Genomic DNA, 16,840 nt, shown 5'->3' on the forward strand with positions numbered 1-16,840 from the left:
TATCTTTTTTCTTTCAGTAAATATTTGACTTACTTCACAGAAATAAAATACAGAAAACATCCACATGAATGTAGAAATACTTTTCAAGCTTTTATTTATACACTTAACTTTTTATAGTATCTGCAAATTGTGAGTACTATAAAAATTTAAAAGGTGGAGTGATGATTTCCAGTAAGTACGACTAGGAAAAAGGGAGAGATTTTTGATTGAGTGCCTAAAACATGACTAGAGATTTGATAGGTAGATGTTAGCAGAGAGGGTGTTCCTTTTCAGAGGAAGTTCCATAAGAAATACAGCCAAGAGGAAACCATGTTTAGGACATCTACAAGTTCAATAGATCTGAGAATTGTTTTGCGGAAGTTGTGGAAAATGAGCCTGAAAGGGACATAGTGCTAGATACCTGGGCACATATTAAACAAAAAACTCCTTGCCTGGTTTTGGGGCAAAAGACAGTGCCAGAACATTTTGGGAACTTCAAGATTTCCTGAGTGAAGCAAAAACTTTAGTGATGTAGGAGCACTGATATTTGACTATGTGTGGAATGCATTTGAGTGAGGAAAACAGAGAGATAGGAAGACCATTGCTGCTATGATTACAACGGATCAGATGTGGCCTAATGAGTCTGAACCAGGCTTTTTCCATGAATGGGCTGTTGTTGAGCAGGTAACTATTTTTCACAAGGATCTAGTGAAAATTATACCTGTATCTCTCTCTGGATGAAGCTTGGGAATCATTTGTATTGCATTAGAACATTAAATGACTTTTACAAAAATATGGTATTTCATACATATGCGTTATAGTGAGTTTATTGTTCATTACTAGATATTCATGCACATGCCTTGAAACTATAGTACTAAGTTGATAGTCTATAATTTCTTCTTCTCTTAAGGCTGTTGCTGGGTTGTTACACCACCATGAGATGTAACTGCTAAAATTTAGCACAATATTGGGAGCATTAAGTTAAGCCTTATAGAGCCTTATAAACTTAGAATTGCTTTTGAATGTGTAGAGTTTCCCATTTAGAGACAAAAAGAAAAGACTATGCATCATGTTTATAATTTCTCACTATGACAAATAATCAACTCTGTGAAATTTTCAAACATTGCATTGTTAACTTTTAAACAGGATGCAGTTCTGGCCCTGGCTTGTTAAGATCTGAAATCATCATAGAGTGCATGCAATTCTATTAGCCAATTCTGTTAAGTCTAATTATATTAATATGCAATCCAAGCCTTTGTATCGAATTCTTCCAAGTAGATGAAGTTTACATAGGAAACCAATTGTTGAGTATCAGTTTGAATTACTATTTCATTTTACGTATTCCAGGCTCTAGAACCTACTTGCAAATACATTTTTGAATGCAAAAGACATTCGGATGTAAAATAGATGTTTAATTTTCTGTTTTATTATTTCTTTTTTTGAGACGGGTTCTCACTCTCTTGCCCAGGCTACTGTGCAGTGGCACAGTCTTAGCTCACTGCAACCTCTGCCTCTGGGCTCAAGCAATCCTCCCACCTCAGCCTCCCGAGTAGCTGGGACCACAGGTGTGTACCACCACACCTGGGTAATTTTTAAAAATTTCTTGTAGAGATAGCATTTCATCATGTTGCCCAGGCTGGTCTCAAACTCCTGGGCTCAAGTGATTCTCTCACCTTTGCCTCCTAAAATGCTGGGATTACAGGTGTGAATCACCATGGATAAATGGTTCAAATGCTTTAAATTTATCCAATGTGTATGACTTCTGAAGAGCCATAAATCTGAACATATAAATGTCCAGATTATTAAAATCAACTTAAAATTTTATTCTCACTTACATGTATTAAATACATAAGTTGTGTATATTGGAAAATTATTCCTGACTATGTTTCCTTAACTACAAAATAAAATACTAGGGATGACAACCAAGAAGAAAACTATTAAATAAAAATCAAATTTGTGTGAAACTCATTGCCCTACATAAGCCTCGTATCTGTCACTACTTATTGAAGCTTTGCTTTGTGTGGTAGATACAGATCATGCTCTGTTAAAGTACATGCCTTAAATCCATACCTGAGCCAATCTGTAGTAGATTAACGTACTTCTTTGGAATAGACACAAGACTATATAATGCAGACAGTCTGGAAACTGGATTTTGAGCAATAAGCCTGGGTACAAGTTAACTAATTCCTTTTGTTCTTCACCCAGTGGTAGATGCAGCATAGACACAGATTAGCTCTAACTGAAAAAGAATAAAATTAGGCAAGTGGCTGGCACCCCCTGTAGGCAATCTGTAGTGTTTATCCAGGCATCCCCATGGATCCAGATTTCAGAGCCTTAGTTTAAGAATCAGATGAGTAATTTTAGAATATATATGTGAGGGATAAATTAATATTTGCATCAATATTAAGGTTTTTGCATGGTATAGCATTAATCATTCTTACAAAGAACAATCTTAATATTGCATCTCTAGGATTGCAGGTCTATTTCTGTGGATGTAGCTATAATGAGTGATATCCTTCAGCAGCTTGTACCTAACCCACATATAATTTTGGTCTAATTTTATATTTCATAGATTCAGTTATTTTGTGGTCCAAAAACTCTAATGCCTAAAAGAGACGTAAAATTTCACCTTCACTTAGGGAAGGAAAGTGAAATAGCATCGCTTATTGTCTCTCATATTAAATTATGATTTGACCCAGGTCATTTTACCTTTGCCCTTTTGGCCACAGCAAAATTTTTATCAGGTTGTGGGGAAAATTAGGATCATGAAAATTAATAGACCCAAATTAAAACTAAGGGTAATTAAACTGAACACAGTAGAATTTTGTTTACTGAAGATTAATGAGACAATCAAGCTTTCCGGACAAAATTTAAACCTGGACCTGGGGAATGTTGACTTAAATCTATAAAATAAAAATCACAGTAACATAAAATATGATTAGTAAAACTTGACATGAACCCCAGACTGATGAATGGATCAAAGTTTATTGTGACATGTGCATAAAATTAAAACAATTCTGGAATGAGTCAAATGAAAATAGAAATATCAGAATTTAACGGGGATGAATAGCAAACATAAATAATTATTAAAATTTAGTTGAATTTTCTCTAAAAATTTGCCAGTGGTCTTTCAATGATGGCACAATTGATACCAATAGATTTCTTTGTAATAATTAGAAAAACACAAGAATTTCATGGTCAAAACTTAGGATCACAAATATCCACTTGTTCATATCATGGGGTTCGAGATGGCAAGGTGAAAACACCTACCCCTCTCATGTACAACGTCATGGCAGAGAAGCCTTCTCTCTCACCATGCTTATGCTTGTATGCATGATGATGCATACAAGCATGTATATGCATGCTTATGCTTGTATGTAATGGCCAGTTTCTTTATTTTTTCATGCATGCTTATGCTTGTATGTAATGGCCAGTTTATTTCTTTTATTTTTTCCTTATATTGGTCATTCATATGAATGAATCATTTTCACATGTTATTTCATATGAACATTGAAGTGACTATGTGAATTAGATATTACCCCATTTCATGGCCCAAAGAAATAAGTTTCCAAAGTATTCATATGTAATAGGTGGCTCAACTAGTCTAGAAACACAAGCTATTCTAATTCCAGCTTTTAAATCTTTTCACTACACCACAGCCATACCTGGCAAATGTGGATGAACATTTACCTTAAGCAGTAAACCCTAAAAGACAATCCTTTGTTACTATAATTGGTGGTTCCTATCATCCCTCTTTCTTGAAGCTGCTCTAGGTCATGCCGTATGACGAGTCCTTCATGAATCTTCATGACTTCATAATCCTTTGTCCAATGTGGGGTAACAGGAATTCTGTCCATAGGACCAGGATTCGGAAGAACAAGTTTCTGTCTGTAGGACTGTCATCTAAAAACTGAACTCCAGTGTGGGATTTCACTTCTCTGAACCTCAATTTCCTTATCTATAAAATTAGGCTGATCTTATCTACTTTGTTTATTTTACAGGGCTGTTTTATTTACCAATAAATAAGCTTCTAGAGATGAATGACAACATCTTCATTACTTTTTAGCCTCTGAGCATACTGTAGTGCCAGACAGAAAATGTGGTAAAGTGTGAAGAGCAAATGAGATGATATTTGAGAAAACAGCTTGTAAAATATAATTTTCTATAAAGAATACAAAGTGTGATTATTTTTATTGGCGATTATTGTGCTTTATTTGGAAGACTTATTCTTCCTTCTTTGTTTTTCTCCTAGGACCACTGAGGTTCCTTTCACAGACAGAATCTGTCACAGCCTTCATGGGAGACACAGTGCTACTCAAGTGTGAAGTCATTGGGGAGCCCATGCCAACAATCCACTGGCAGAAGAACCAACAAGACCTGACTCCAATCCCAGGCGACTCCCGAGTGGTGGTCTTGCCCTCTGGAGCATTGCAGATCAGCCGACTCCAACCGGGGGACATTGGAATTTACCGATGCTCAGCTCGAAATCCAGCCAGCTCAAGAACAGGAAATGAAGCAGAAGTCAGAATTTTATCAGGTATTGCAATGCTCTTTGTTGCCTTCAGAATGATATTCTCTGGAATAAGTTGAAAAACAATTTTTTCTTTAACAGATATTTGTAATTGTTATAAGTTCTGTATTGTTCATTGCATTTTTTTTTAATTCTTTCTTTCTTCCTTGCTGAAGCATTCAATCAGGTTGTACCAAAAGCTGTTCTTTTTTTTTTTTTTTTTTCATGTCTTGTTGAAGTTTCTGGAAAAAGAGTTATCTCTCCTTTATTCATTCACTTGTTCTATTAATATTTAGTGAGTGTTTCTTTGTGCAAGGCCCATTGATAAGCATTTCTCACATATTATTTCATTTTCCTCTGATAACAATCTAAGAGGTAGTTTTGATTCACTTCAAAGGATGAAGGTGAAAATTTGCAACGTTAAGAACATTCCCTAAGTTAGTATTGAACTATAGATATATGATATATATATATATGTATCATATATCTATAGTTCAATATTAAAATTAGGCTGATCTTATCTACTTTGTTTATTTTACAGGGCTGTTTTATTTACCAATAAATAAGCGTCTAGAGATGAATGGCAACATCTTCATTACTTTTTAGGCTCTGAGCATACTGTAGTGCCAGACAGAAAATGCGGTAAAGTGTGAAGAGTTCTCTTTTGTATATTCTGTACTCCATTAGTCACAGGGATACTGACTTAAATGTATCAATAACCATTGACAACACTTACATTTCATCTACCAGGCAATAACAGAAGCAAAGCTAGCATTTATTCCCAACACATACATGCATCTATTTACGTTTCTATTACATGCACAAAATTTTAAATATATCATACATAGTATATATCATCTATATCATACATACATGATATGTATTATATATATACCCTATATGCATGATATATATCATATACATGATAGATATCATATATACTTGATAGATACCATATACATGACATATATCATATATACTTGATAGATATCATATATACATGATATGTGTCATGGATATATACATGATATGTGTCATGGATATATACATGATATGTGTCATGGATATATACATGATATGTGTCATGGATATATACATGATATGTGTCATGGATATATACATGATATGTGTCATGGATATATACATGATATGTGTCATGGATATATACATGATATGTGTCATGGATATATACATGATATGTGTCATGGATATATACATGATATGTGTCATGGATATATACATGATATGTGTCATGGATATATACATGATATGTGTCATGGATATATACATGATATGTGTCATGGATATATACATGATATGTGTCATGGATATATACATGATATGTGTCATGGATATATACATGATATGTGTCATGGATATATACATGATATGTGTCATGGATATATACATGATATGTGTCATGGATATATACATGATATGTGTCATGGATATATACATGATATGTGTCATGGATATATACATGATATGTGTCATGGATATATACATGATATGTGTCATGGATATATACATGATATGTGTCATGGATATATACATGATATGTGTCATGGATATATACATGATATGTGTCATGGATATATACATGATATGTGTCATGGATATATACATGATATGTGTCATGGATATATACATGATATGTGTCATGGATATATACATGATATGTGTCATGGATATATACATGATATGTGTCATGGATATATACATGATATGTGTCATGGATATATACATCATATCATTCATATATACATATTTTTTTTAGACTAGGGTCTTACTCTGTTGCCCAGGCTGAATGCAGTGATGCGATCACAGCTCACTGCTGCCTCAACTTCCCAGTCTCAGGTGTTCCTCCCACCTCAGCCTCAGTAGCTGGGACCACAGACTTGTGGCACCACACCCGGCTAATTTTTTGTATTTTTTTGTAAAGAAGAGGTTTCATCCTATTGCCCAGGCTGGTCTCAAACTCCTGGGCTCCAGCAATCTGCCTGCCTCGGCCTCCGCCTCCCAAATTGCTGGGATTACAGGCATGAGCCGCTGCCCCCAGCCTGAACAATCATTTACTTGTCCATTCACATGCTTATTTCTGAGAAGCACTGTGCTAAGTACTAGGAATCCGGCAGTGACAAAGACTGTCCCAGAGCCTGGCCCATTAGAGTTCTGGGTGGATGCACACATGTAAGTAATTACAATAGGGTGTGATTGATATGATGATTAAAAAAAAGTAATTTCTCTCCAACTCTTATTTTACTTTCTCTTCTCTGGCAAATCCCTAAGACACTGGCCTCATTTTGCGATTCTAAATAGTTAGGGTTGAATTGGATGTTCCCTAAGATCTCTTCTCTTCCAATAACGTCTACTGTAGTATACCCATGTAATGCCTACTTTCTCTTTTAGCCGAACTTGTAAGACTGACTTAGACGCTCTTGTGAGAATCCCAAAAAAGGCACGCACTGGAGAAATTGGAACTGACTACATCTCAAAGTATGGATGTTGGCTTCGGTCTCTGCGCTCTTAACTGTGTATAGTTATCACAAGTACTTCAGCTATGCAGAGAGTAGCATTCTTGTAATTCTAAAAGCAAATGGGCAATTCAATTGAAAGTTTCCAGGTGCTTTAATGAGGACATCTCTAAAACTTCTCTTTTGTAGATTCTCTACTCCATTAGTCACAGGGATACTGACTTAAATGTATCAATAACCATTGGTAACACTTACATTTCATCCGCTAGGCAATGACAGAAGCAAAGCTAGCATTTATTCCCAAAACATACATGCATCTATTTACGTATCCATTACATACACAAAGTTTTAAATATTTATATTCACATATTATTAATAATGCATCTGTTGAGTATATCAGATGGGAAGCCAAGGTAAGCTGCATGGAAAATTGGCAAGCATATGTTTATCTTAATATGACAGGAAAATCTGTTTTCCAGTGGTATTAAGGAATCAAGTTGAACTAATGAAATATTAAATTTGAAATGCAGTTTTAAAAGAAACAGAGACATTATAATCAAATCCCCATTTACCTTTGTTTGTTCACCTTGCAACAGCCATTTGCATTGTAAACCATGGAGATTTATTTTAAGCCAAATTTTGTTTTCTTAATTTACCTAAAATATAGAACATGTTGTACTTTTGAGATGTGTGAGCATTTCTTAGCTGAATTGAAACTGATATTTTTGTAAAGGCATCACATCAAATGAGGATTTTTATCTAAATTATATGAATTCAAATATAAACTTTAGAAAAAATTGAGTTAAGATAGTACATGCACGTGTGTACACATGCATGCGCACACACACACAGGTTATTGTCATACTTGGCTAAGCCTGTCTCGTATGCTAGCTGCCAAATAAAGAACCTGCTAAAGGAGAATGCTTTTAACACATTCTCAAGTTTGCAAGTTGGTTTAGAGGTCAAATTCACAGATGCGCAATAAGTACAAGATTGAGTGAGAGCATGAATGAATGAATGAATGAATGGCAAATCTCTGCTTCTCTTAGTTGCCACTTAGCATTCTCTCATTTCAAAAATCATCGTAATCCTTTATGAATCAATTTTCACTCTCTGTAAGTACCAATGTGAGGCAGTAATAAATTACATATATAATACATATGTGTGTATACATGTTAATACATACATGCACATATACAAACATCATATTATTAGCATGACTTAGGACTATTCAACATGGTACCAGAATGGTTAGAACTCTTGAAAGGTATATCTTTTTCTGGAGTCACTAAATTACCATGTTGACTGATGAAGTAATTTATATCTTGCTTTCATTTGAGACGTAGATGTTAATGAGAAATTTTGCAACTTTCCCCAACATTAATTTTTACCATAGTTCATAAGAAGTGTTTGAATTTATGTGTGTTTATAGTTATATAATTCTAAATAATATTTAATGTAATATACTTATTCAAGTCTATGTGAAACTTATTTCAGGTTGACTCTTTTATATATCAGGTGTCTTCTATCACCAAGTAACTGAGGTCTATTAAATTCAGAGTTTAACAAACAGTGGTTTTAAAGTGCTGTCTTTCAGCAACCAGTTTCACTTTATTCATTAAGTAAATACTTTGTTCAATTAACTTTTGAATGAGTCTTACATACCTGGCATCTTTATGGTTGCTAGGAATGAAATGTTGAAATACCATGCCCTACAAAAGCTTATAGTCCAATGGGAGAAATAGACAAAGCAAGTAGGCTGTGCTGTGAAAGAAGAAAACACAGAGCACCATTACCCTCATAAGAGCAATACCAACAAGTACTAGCTAGGCAAAGAGAAGTATACACCATGGAAAAAGAGCAGCACGTGAAAAGCATAAAGAAAATAGAGATCAAAAGCTTTTCAGGCGAACTGTATATATTCTGTTTGACTGGCTCATAGGCAGGAAGCGATAAAGGGGAAGAAGCTGGAAGGAAGGGAGTTAAATGGTAAGGAGGATGAGGTGGAATGCTACAGCGCTCATCCTGGAGAGAATTGACCAAAAGCAGCTACTAAGGCAACATCAGAGAAGATCCAGAAATGATGTTTGGTTTGGTCCTGGAAACATATCACATGCGGCTTATGGGTGAAGGGATGGAATCCAGACTCTGACAAAAGCTGGTTGGCAGCATTTTTCATTGAGACTGGAAGTGGGAGAGTAGTGTTACTGTGTTTAAAACAAATTATAGATTTTTTAGAAGATATTTTCCCATAAAGTTTTATCTCTTCCAGATTAAGATAATTATTTGTTTCATTAAAGGTAGGAAAATTAGTACCTAGTTTCATTTGTTGATTAATGTTTTAAGACAAATTGAATTTTTGCTATGGAAATTATACATGTGTAACAGAATCAGTAATACATTGTTCTAAAGCATTTTTTAAAATATCAATAACAAAACACTAAGAGTTGAGATGTTTTACAATGTCTGATTGTGTGTGATGGCGAACATGTGATGAATGGAAGCAGCCATTGTGGTTGTCAAGTTCACTTTATTCATGTCGCATCATGTCTGAGTGCCAAGCAGGAGATTGAATTGCAGAATTATAAATCTGCTTTGGGCACTAGACTGACTACAATTACTGGCCTATACAATGGAATTCTTTAGTTTGCCTAATGGCCTAATTGAATTGATCAATTGGTAATTCAATCTATTATTTGTTTAACTACACTTAGATAACTCTGAGTCCTGTATAGACCTTAACTAAATATTTATCTAAATAGATACCTTGGCTTTTAAAGAAATAAATTGGACTAAAATATACATGATTTTTGTCTATATTTTTATCAAATTAAATATTAGCAGAAACCATTCTAAAATCCATCTTATTTGAAAGGAAAATCCTGTCTTCAGTTTTAAAACAAATAGTTTTAGATTTTTCTTCATCACTAAGAATTTATTACTCAATGGCACATTAAACTTTTCAGTTTTGCTAAATATTACTTACATTTCAAAACTACTCTATTTTCTATGTTTTCTATAAAAATAGAATGTAGTTACATTATAGAAAATAGATTCAATTTCTATGGAATAATGATCTGTATAACAGAGGACACTTTCTTCACTTTTAAAATTTATTAAGCCAGGTAGTTAATTCGTGTAGCCCTATGATTAACATAAGGCAGAGAAGGGCAAATTCAGGTACACAATTCTAGTTCTAAATGAACATAGACAAGGAACTAGTTGGGAAATTTGGAAGGTTTGTATAGATTATTACTTTTATAGGTCATAAGGGAAGAACTGTCTGTACAATGATTCCAGTAGATGATAAATGCAGAATGAGAAATTTAGCTCACTTTATTTATAAGATAAATAAAGATTCAGATTAAGTAACATGCCCTAAATTGTACAATTACCAGGTGGTGAAACCAAGATTTGTACTTAATCATTCTGTGTCAGACCCCATGATATTAACCACTTATTATAACGGTTCAAGTTGGGAATTTATGCCTAGGAATTTAGACTTGATTCAATTAACTTTGTTGATGATTGGGCATCGCTGAAGGTTTTTGAGCAATGAATACACTGACATAAACATACACCCAAAAAACGGAAGTGAACAGCACATTAGGTTAATGCATTACCTGATATTTTTGTCTCATATTTAACATTTATTTTGCTGCATTGTGGGAGTTTCTCATACTGTGTTTTCTTTTAAAAATCTAGTTTGAAGAAAACTTTCTCTTATACCAGGGTATAAACAGGGTGCACTTAGCCTTTCATAGATTTAAGATGGATAAAATGATTTCTTGTGCTCCTCTCATATATACTGGAAAAAAATGAAGTATATGATCATATTGTATTTAAGCCAGATGAAGTCCATGTTTTCTAGATATATCAGATTTAATTCGGATGGCATGAAAAGGTCTGCATATGGACTCTCACAGTCTATTTCCATGGATTCTGCTAACATTGACTTAACATTGACCAGTTAATAAATATTAAAAGTTCCCAACTTGAACTGTTATAGTAAGTGGTTAATATCATGGGGTCTGACACAGAATGACTAAGTACAAATCTTGGTTTCACCACCTGGTAATTGTACAATTTAGGGCATGTTACTTAATCTGAATCTTTATTTATCTTATAAAATGTAGCAAGTAATACCACGTATTTCATAGGGTGGTTGTGAGGCTTGAGTTTGACAAGACAAGCACAATGCCTGTAACTTCAAAGTCCTCAGTAGCTATTATAATTATCTTGGCATTTTAGAGTTTCCAGTTTTAAATAATTCTATTTTCATGTCAAGATTATTTCTCTGGTAATAAATTACCTGATTTTGGATTCTGGGTCTCATAAGTATTAATTTGTCTACTGGTAGTTCATTACACATGCTTTAAGCTATTTATCTGTAGTCCTAGCACATTTCTGCATTTTATTTTCACATCTAAGAGAAGTCAGAGTTTCCTGTATCTTCTTCCTCTCTAGTAACTTATTGCTACATGATTTTACCTTTCTTTACCTCTCCAGTAACATTATTTTCCTTTGCTGTATGATATGGTATAAGAGGAACTGGTTTAGAAATAGGAGTCAGGAGATAAATAAGCTTGATAGTGTTTGATCTTCATTACCCATGAACAATTCTAATCCTCTCAAACCCTTAGTTTCCTTATCTGTTAAGAGAAAAGGGTGGACGACGTCAGCGTTTTCAAATCTTTTCACTATAAAGGATCTCATTTATTATTTCACTCCATATTCACCCTCAACTCTGCCTTTATAATCCTAGAGTTCAACAATTCAGGTTAGCAAGACAAAATCTAATCCTTAAAAGCCACAAGGCCATGCTATAACACAATAATTAATGGTCAAAAATCAATTTTATGAAATATGAGATTGTTTTATTTTTAGATTAATAAAAAATAGTTTTAAGTCAGTTTATGCTGTCACACAAATCACACCAAAAGAAGATAGGATACCTTTTATTGTGTACAACTAAGTTCCACGTCATTCTGTGCCCCTCTCCACACCACATGATAACTTTAGCCTGCCCTCCTTGGTAACTAGGGCTAGGCAGAGCACAGGAGTAAATTGACAATCCTATTGTAGTGGAATTAGTTATAGTAGGTCAGGTCATTTAACCAATGTGCAATAACCAAGGTAACCAGTCTTTCACATGGAGCTGATGACATTCCATTCAGATGTAACAAAGCCTAATATGTTGATAAGCCTAACCTGACTTACTGTGGATACATAGACAGTTTCTGTTTGATTCTGAATTAAAACGTAATTATTTATTTCCCAATGCTATTTGGATGGACATCAACAAGGCTCAGGATTCCAAGTTGAACATTTAAAAACTTGGGGACTGATTACGTTTTTCTAGTCATGTCTATCATTCTAAAATTAGTGATCTCCCCCTCAGCAAGTCAACCAGTTTTTTTTTCTATTTTTATTGTTGACCTTGAGTGATGTTAGATACGGATTATATTATATTCTCTTAGCTACTATTCCCTGAAAAGTTACTATTTCCTGTAAGTTCAAAAGCAAAAATAATGTATTTGAGATTGTCCTCCACGTAAAGGAATGAATATGTCTTGGAAAGGAGAGAACCTGTTTTTTCCCAAGAGTCTCATGAGGCCAAAATATGGTCATTTCTGCATTTACTTATGAATGTGATATTTAACAGCCTTAGGTGGGTCATCTTAAGGGTCAGGCAATCATCCGTGACTCTCACATGAACAAGAAAACCTCCCTGAGGGTGTGTAGGATCCAGACTTACAACCCATGAAGCAAAAGTCACAAAAAAATAGTGAAAAGACCCGTAGAGCTTGCTTCCTTCTTTGGCCTCATTTGCCGTCTATTTATTCCTGGAACATAAAAAAAGACAAATTTAGTCATAAATTATAGGCACACCTTTATTGATTCAACACTGGCAAAATGGGAAATAGTCCAAATGCTTTGGTTCATTATCAAACAACAAGAGCCAAAATCACAAACCCATTGCTTTTCTGGAAAGTTTTTAATGCTGCTTTATGCATGTATCTATACATCATGAAGATTTTTGGATTCTCCAAACTAACTTTGACACATCATAATGGCAACATTTGTTTTCTGGGATTCTACTGTCAGCTGCAAAATTTAAAAAAAAAAATCTAAAAATAAAAAAAAATCACTTCCTTCAGACTTGCTACAAAATGAATCTGATAGACTTAAAATTTGCTGTGAGACACAAGGGGTAGAAGCCATACGCCAGTGATAAGAATAGATGATTTCCTTTCTTCCGCCAGACTCTAACTAGAAATAGCAATATGTATGTGTACATAGAGAAAGAAAGAGGAAATATGAACAGATGTAGGAATATTTACAGAGAGGGAATGTCATTTTTAGTACTGAATTGGTGTAAATGAGGAAGGAAAATAATAGAATCCTAGAGTGGTGAATAATAGCTCCGGAGAAATGGCTCCTTTCTCCCTCCATGTTCAAAGCTCCTTGGCTTACAGCCAGATGGAGTTTTTCATTTTTTTATTAAATAAATTCGGATTCCCGTGATCAGTTTGGATTAGGCTGGTTTTTCAATAAAGAATATTCTAAACGCAGAGTTAGAAGGAGTTTCATGGAATTTTTCACTCAGAGCACATAGTAGAGTACCTACTGGTGTTTGAAGGCTCACGGTACCTGCTGAATATTCTAAAACAGAACTAGATGTGGGATGGCTAAGCAGCCAGCAGGTGAACAGTAGGTTAGCTTGAAATTGAGGATGCAGACAGAGCAAACTAGCTCTCTGAAGTTAAATTAATTTGTAGCTCCTATGCCTGGGAAGAAATCAAAGAGAATACCCCACAGTAGCCTGCAGTGCCCTTTCATTTCCATTTGGAAATGTATTTGATATTCCATGGAGGCAGGAATTTAATAAAGAAAACCAAGGAGTACACAGTGAGGAAAAAAGCCTTTTGCATTCAGAAAGCATAAAAATTAAAAGCAACTACTGGTTATTTTGAGGAAGACAGTTATTAAGTTGTGAAAACTGGTATTTTTTTCTTGCCAACGCAGAAGTCAACAGTCCATAATTTAATTTCTCTGTGTCTCAGTTATTCTTTAGATTCAGTGCCGTAAATTTCATGTTGAGGTTCCTAAATAACTGTTTAGGGAAATGGCCCTGTTACAGGAAAGCCGTAGTCATCACTGCATTAGCATAAATTCTTGTTTACTCAGGGTACATTTGATCACACCCAGTGTCCTAAAATAATTGTAAGGAGTGTTTAGGGTCCCAGGTTGGATAATTTATATGACCAACCTAGTCATCTACCATGAGGGAAGATAAAATAGTGTGGCCCCAAAGACATTTGGGAAAATCTGTGAATATGGACAGTGAATATGCCCCTCAGTAGGTCACACACACTCAATTAATTTGACTGTTGTAATGTTTTAACCTTTTTTAAAACAATTCTTTAAAAAGGAAATATTCTCTTCCTTTAATACATCTTCCCTTCTTTAGGGGATGGGGCCTGATGATAGTTGACTTTTTGTTTCTGAATATATTAAGTGTAAGTAAATGTGTCAGGTTATATGATCCATAATGCTATTTGACTTTTAACAAACTATTGCTGAAATATAGTAATTGAACATATTTAATTTTGCACTATCTTCTCAAAGGCAAAATAAGAGGGGCAAGAGAGGCAGAAAAGAGGAAGGAAGGAAAAGGGGACTGAAAGAGGGAAAAAGAAGAAATATATTTATCAATTTATATTTGAAAGATACAAAACTATTTCTATGTTGAAGGAAAATGGGCTTCTTGAGTATTTCAGAAACATGATTAATTTTATGAGACTGTGTCTGCATTTGTTCTCAAAGTATGGTAGATACCTAGAACTCTAGAATTTCTTGAGATGCTTTCAGGGTATCTGCAAGGTCAAAGATTTATTTTAATAATAATACTAATATATCTTTTGAGTTTTTTATCATGTTGGCTTAAGAATGTCCATGATAAAGCAGTGAAAATTATTAATTTTATTGTCTCGATCCTTAAAGTACACATCTTTTTAGTATTCCAAAAGTGTCAACATAGGAAAATACATACACAAAAATAAAAGCATAGTGGGTTTTGCATGGTAAACACTTCTGAGGTCATTTGTGTTTCAAGTTGAATTAGCTACCTTTTTTTTTTTTTTCTTCATGAAACACCATTTTTACTTGAAAGGACAGTCAATAGAAAAACTTGCTATTCAGACTTGGATACTTGTTACACATTTCTCAAAAATGAACAAAGTGAGCCAGCTACTTCAAGGAAAATAATATTTACTGCCAAGAATGAAATTCAAGTTTTTAAGTTAGAAATTTACAAAACATGTATCTGCCACTGGGAGCTTGACAGCTTCCCAACATTCAAGCACCTTTCTGATGGGATTGGTGGTGAGAGTAGCAAATGAGACTTTTTGCTAATCTATAAATGTTTCAACATTTGGAAGATGTGTCTAATACAATGTACCAATCCAAATAACCAGTGATTGATGTGACAGAATCATGCATGGGTAAAAGATCTATTCAAAATACCAGCTAGATCAGTAGATTTTTACATAACATAGCACAAAACGTTTATAAATATGGTGCTAGATTTCACATTACAACTAATTTTCAAAACCCTGCTTATTGAGTTTTGCTGAAGTGTTCAAGGATATCTCTACAATTATGTGAGAAGGCTATCAAAGTACACCTCCCTTTTCCAACTACATGTTTGTTTGAGATCAGATTGTTTCTATGTAATTCGACCAAAACAACATAACAGAACAATGTCAACGCAGAAAGTATTTTTAAATTAAACCAATAATTTTTAAGATTTATAAAAATGGAAAGGACTACCACTATACTCAATAATAATTTTGTTTTGGCCGATATAGGTGTTTTTTAAAAAATATTATTTTTGATGGGGTAAAAATAAATATTTAATAGACTGGGCACAGTGGCTCATGCCCATAATCCCAGCAACTTGGGAGGCTGAGACAGGCAGATTGCTTGAGCTCAAGAGTTTGAGACCAGCCTGGGCAGTCTGGTGAAACCCTGTCTCAAAAAAAAAAAAAAAAAAAAAAACAAGAAAACAAAAATAAAAAATATTGGCTGGGCATAGTGACATGTGCCTGTAGTCCCAGCTATTCGGGAGGCTGAGGTGGAAGATGGCTTGAGCCAGGGAGGTGGAGGTTGCAGCGAGCTGAGACCATGCCACTGCACCCCAGCCTGGGCAACAGAGCGAGACAGACTCTGTTTCAAAAAGAATAAATATTTGATAAATATTTTTAAAATCTGTTTTGATTTTTAGTATGGAATGTATTTGTTGCTATATCCTGTATAACCAAAAGCTAAAGAGCTTCAAGGGGATATTCAATAATTTTCAAAAGCACAAAAGTTCCTGAGACCCAACAGTTTGGGATTCACTGTCTGCATCGTTGTTCTTTGTTGTAATGATTGTAGACTGGTCATCCTCAACTCAGATAACAGATTAAGCTAAAGTAGGTCAATATTTCTATTTAGAAAAAAGTGAAGAGGAAAGAGAGAAAGGAAAGAACAGCAAAGGCAACGTATTGCCATAGGGTGGTTCCACATTTTAAGGCACCCTGTGTAGCCTGAGATCAGTATCACTGTAATGACTGTTTTCTCTTTATTTCCATACCACCCTCTTGCTGTTTGGGAGGATTATCTGTACTGCCACCAGGATAACAAACAGACCATTTCAAAGAATCAGGTTAACATTTTCTCCCCAATAGGAAAATGCTAAACTAGGCTTGAGTTCAAGTAAAGCATTACTGCTTTTAATCAATTTAGAAAAATAGTTACATAATTTTGTACGTTTACGTTCATGAGCATCACATTAAAGAGGTATGCTTTTGTAGATTTTAATACCAAAATT

General features: G+C 34.5%; 1 protein-coding gene across 19 annotated transcripts in view; it reads left to right on the forward strand.

Moving 5' to 3' along the window:
• Positions 1–16,840, forward strand: part of DCC (DCC netrin 1 receptor) — a 1,196,048-nt gene that overhangs the window by 565,216 nt on the left and 613,992 nt on the right. For all 19 annotated transcript variants that reach the window (XM_512137.8, XM_063795721.1, XM_063795722.1 and 16 more), the window contains exon 3: positions 4,232–4,516. In XM_512137.8, the coding sequence (XP_512137.2) occupies positions 4,232–4,516 (285 nt within the window). The remainder of the gene's footprint in view (positions 1–4,231; positions 4,517–16,840) is intronic.

Source organism: Pan troglodytes, chromosome 17, assembly GCF_028858775.2.
Source record: "Pan troglodytes isolate AG18354 chromosome 17, NHGRI_mPanTro3-v2.0_pri, whole genome shotgun sequence".
Lineage (NCBI taxonomy): Eukaryota > Metazoa > Chordata > Mammalia > Primates > Hominidae > Pan > Pan troglodytes.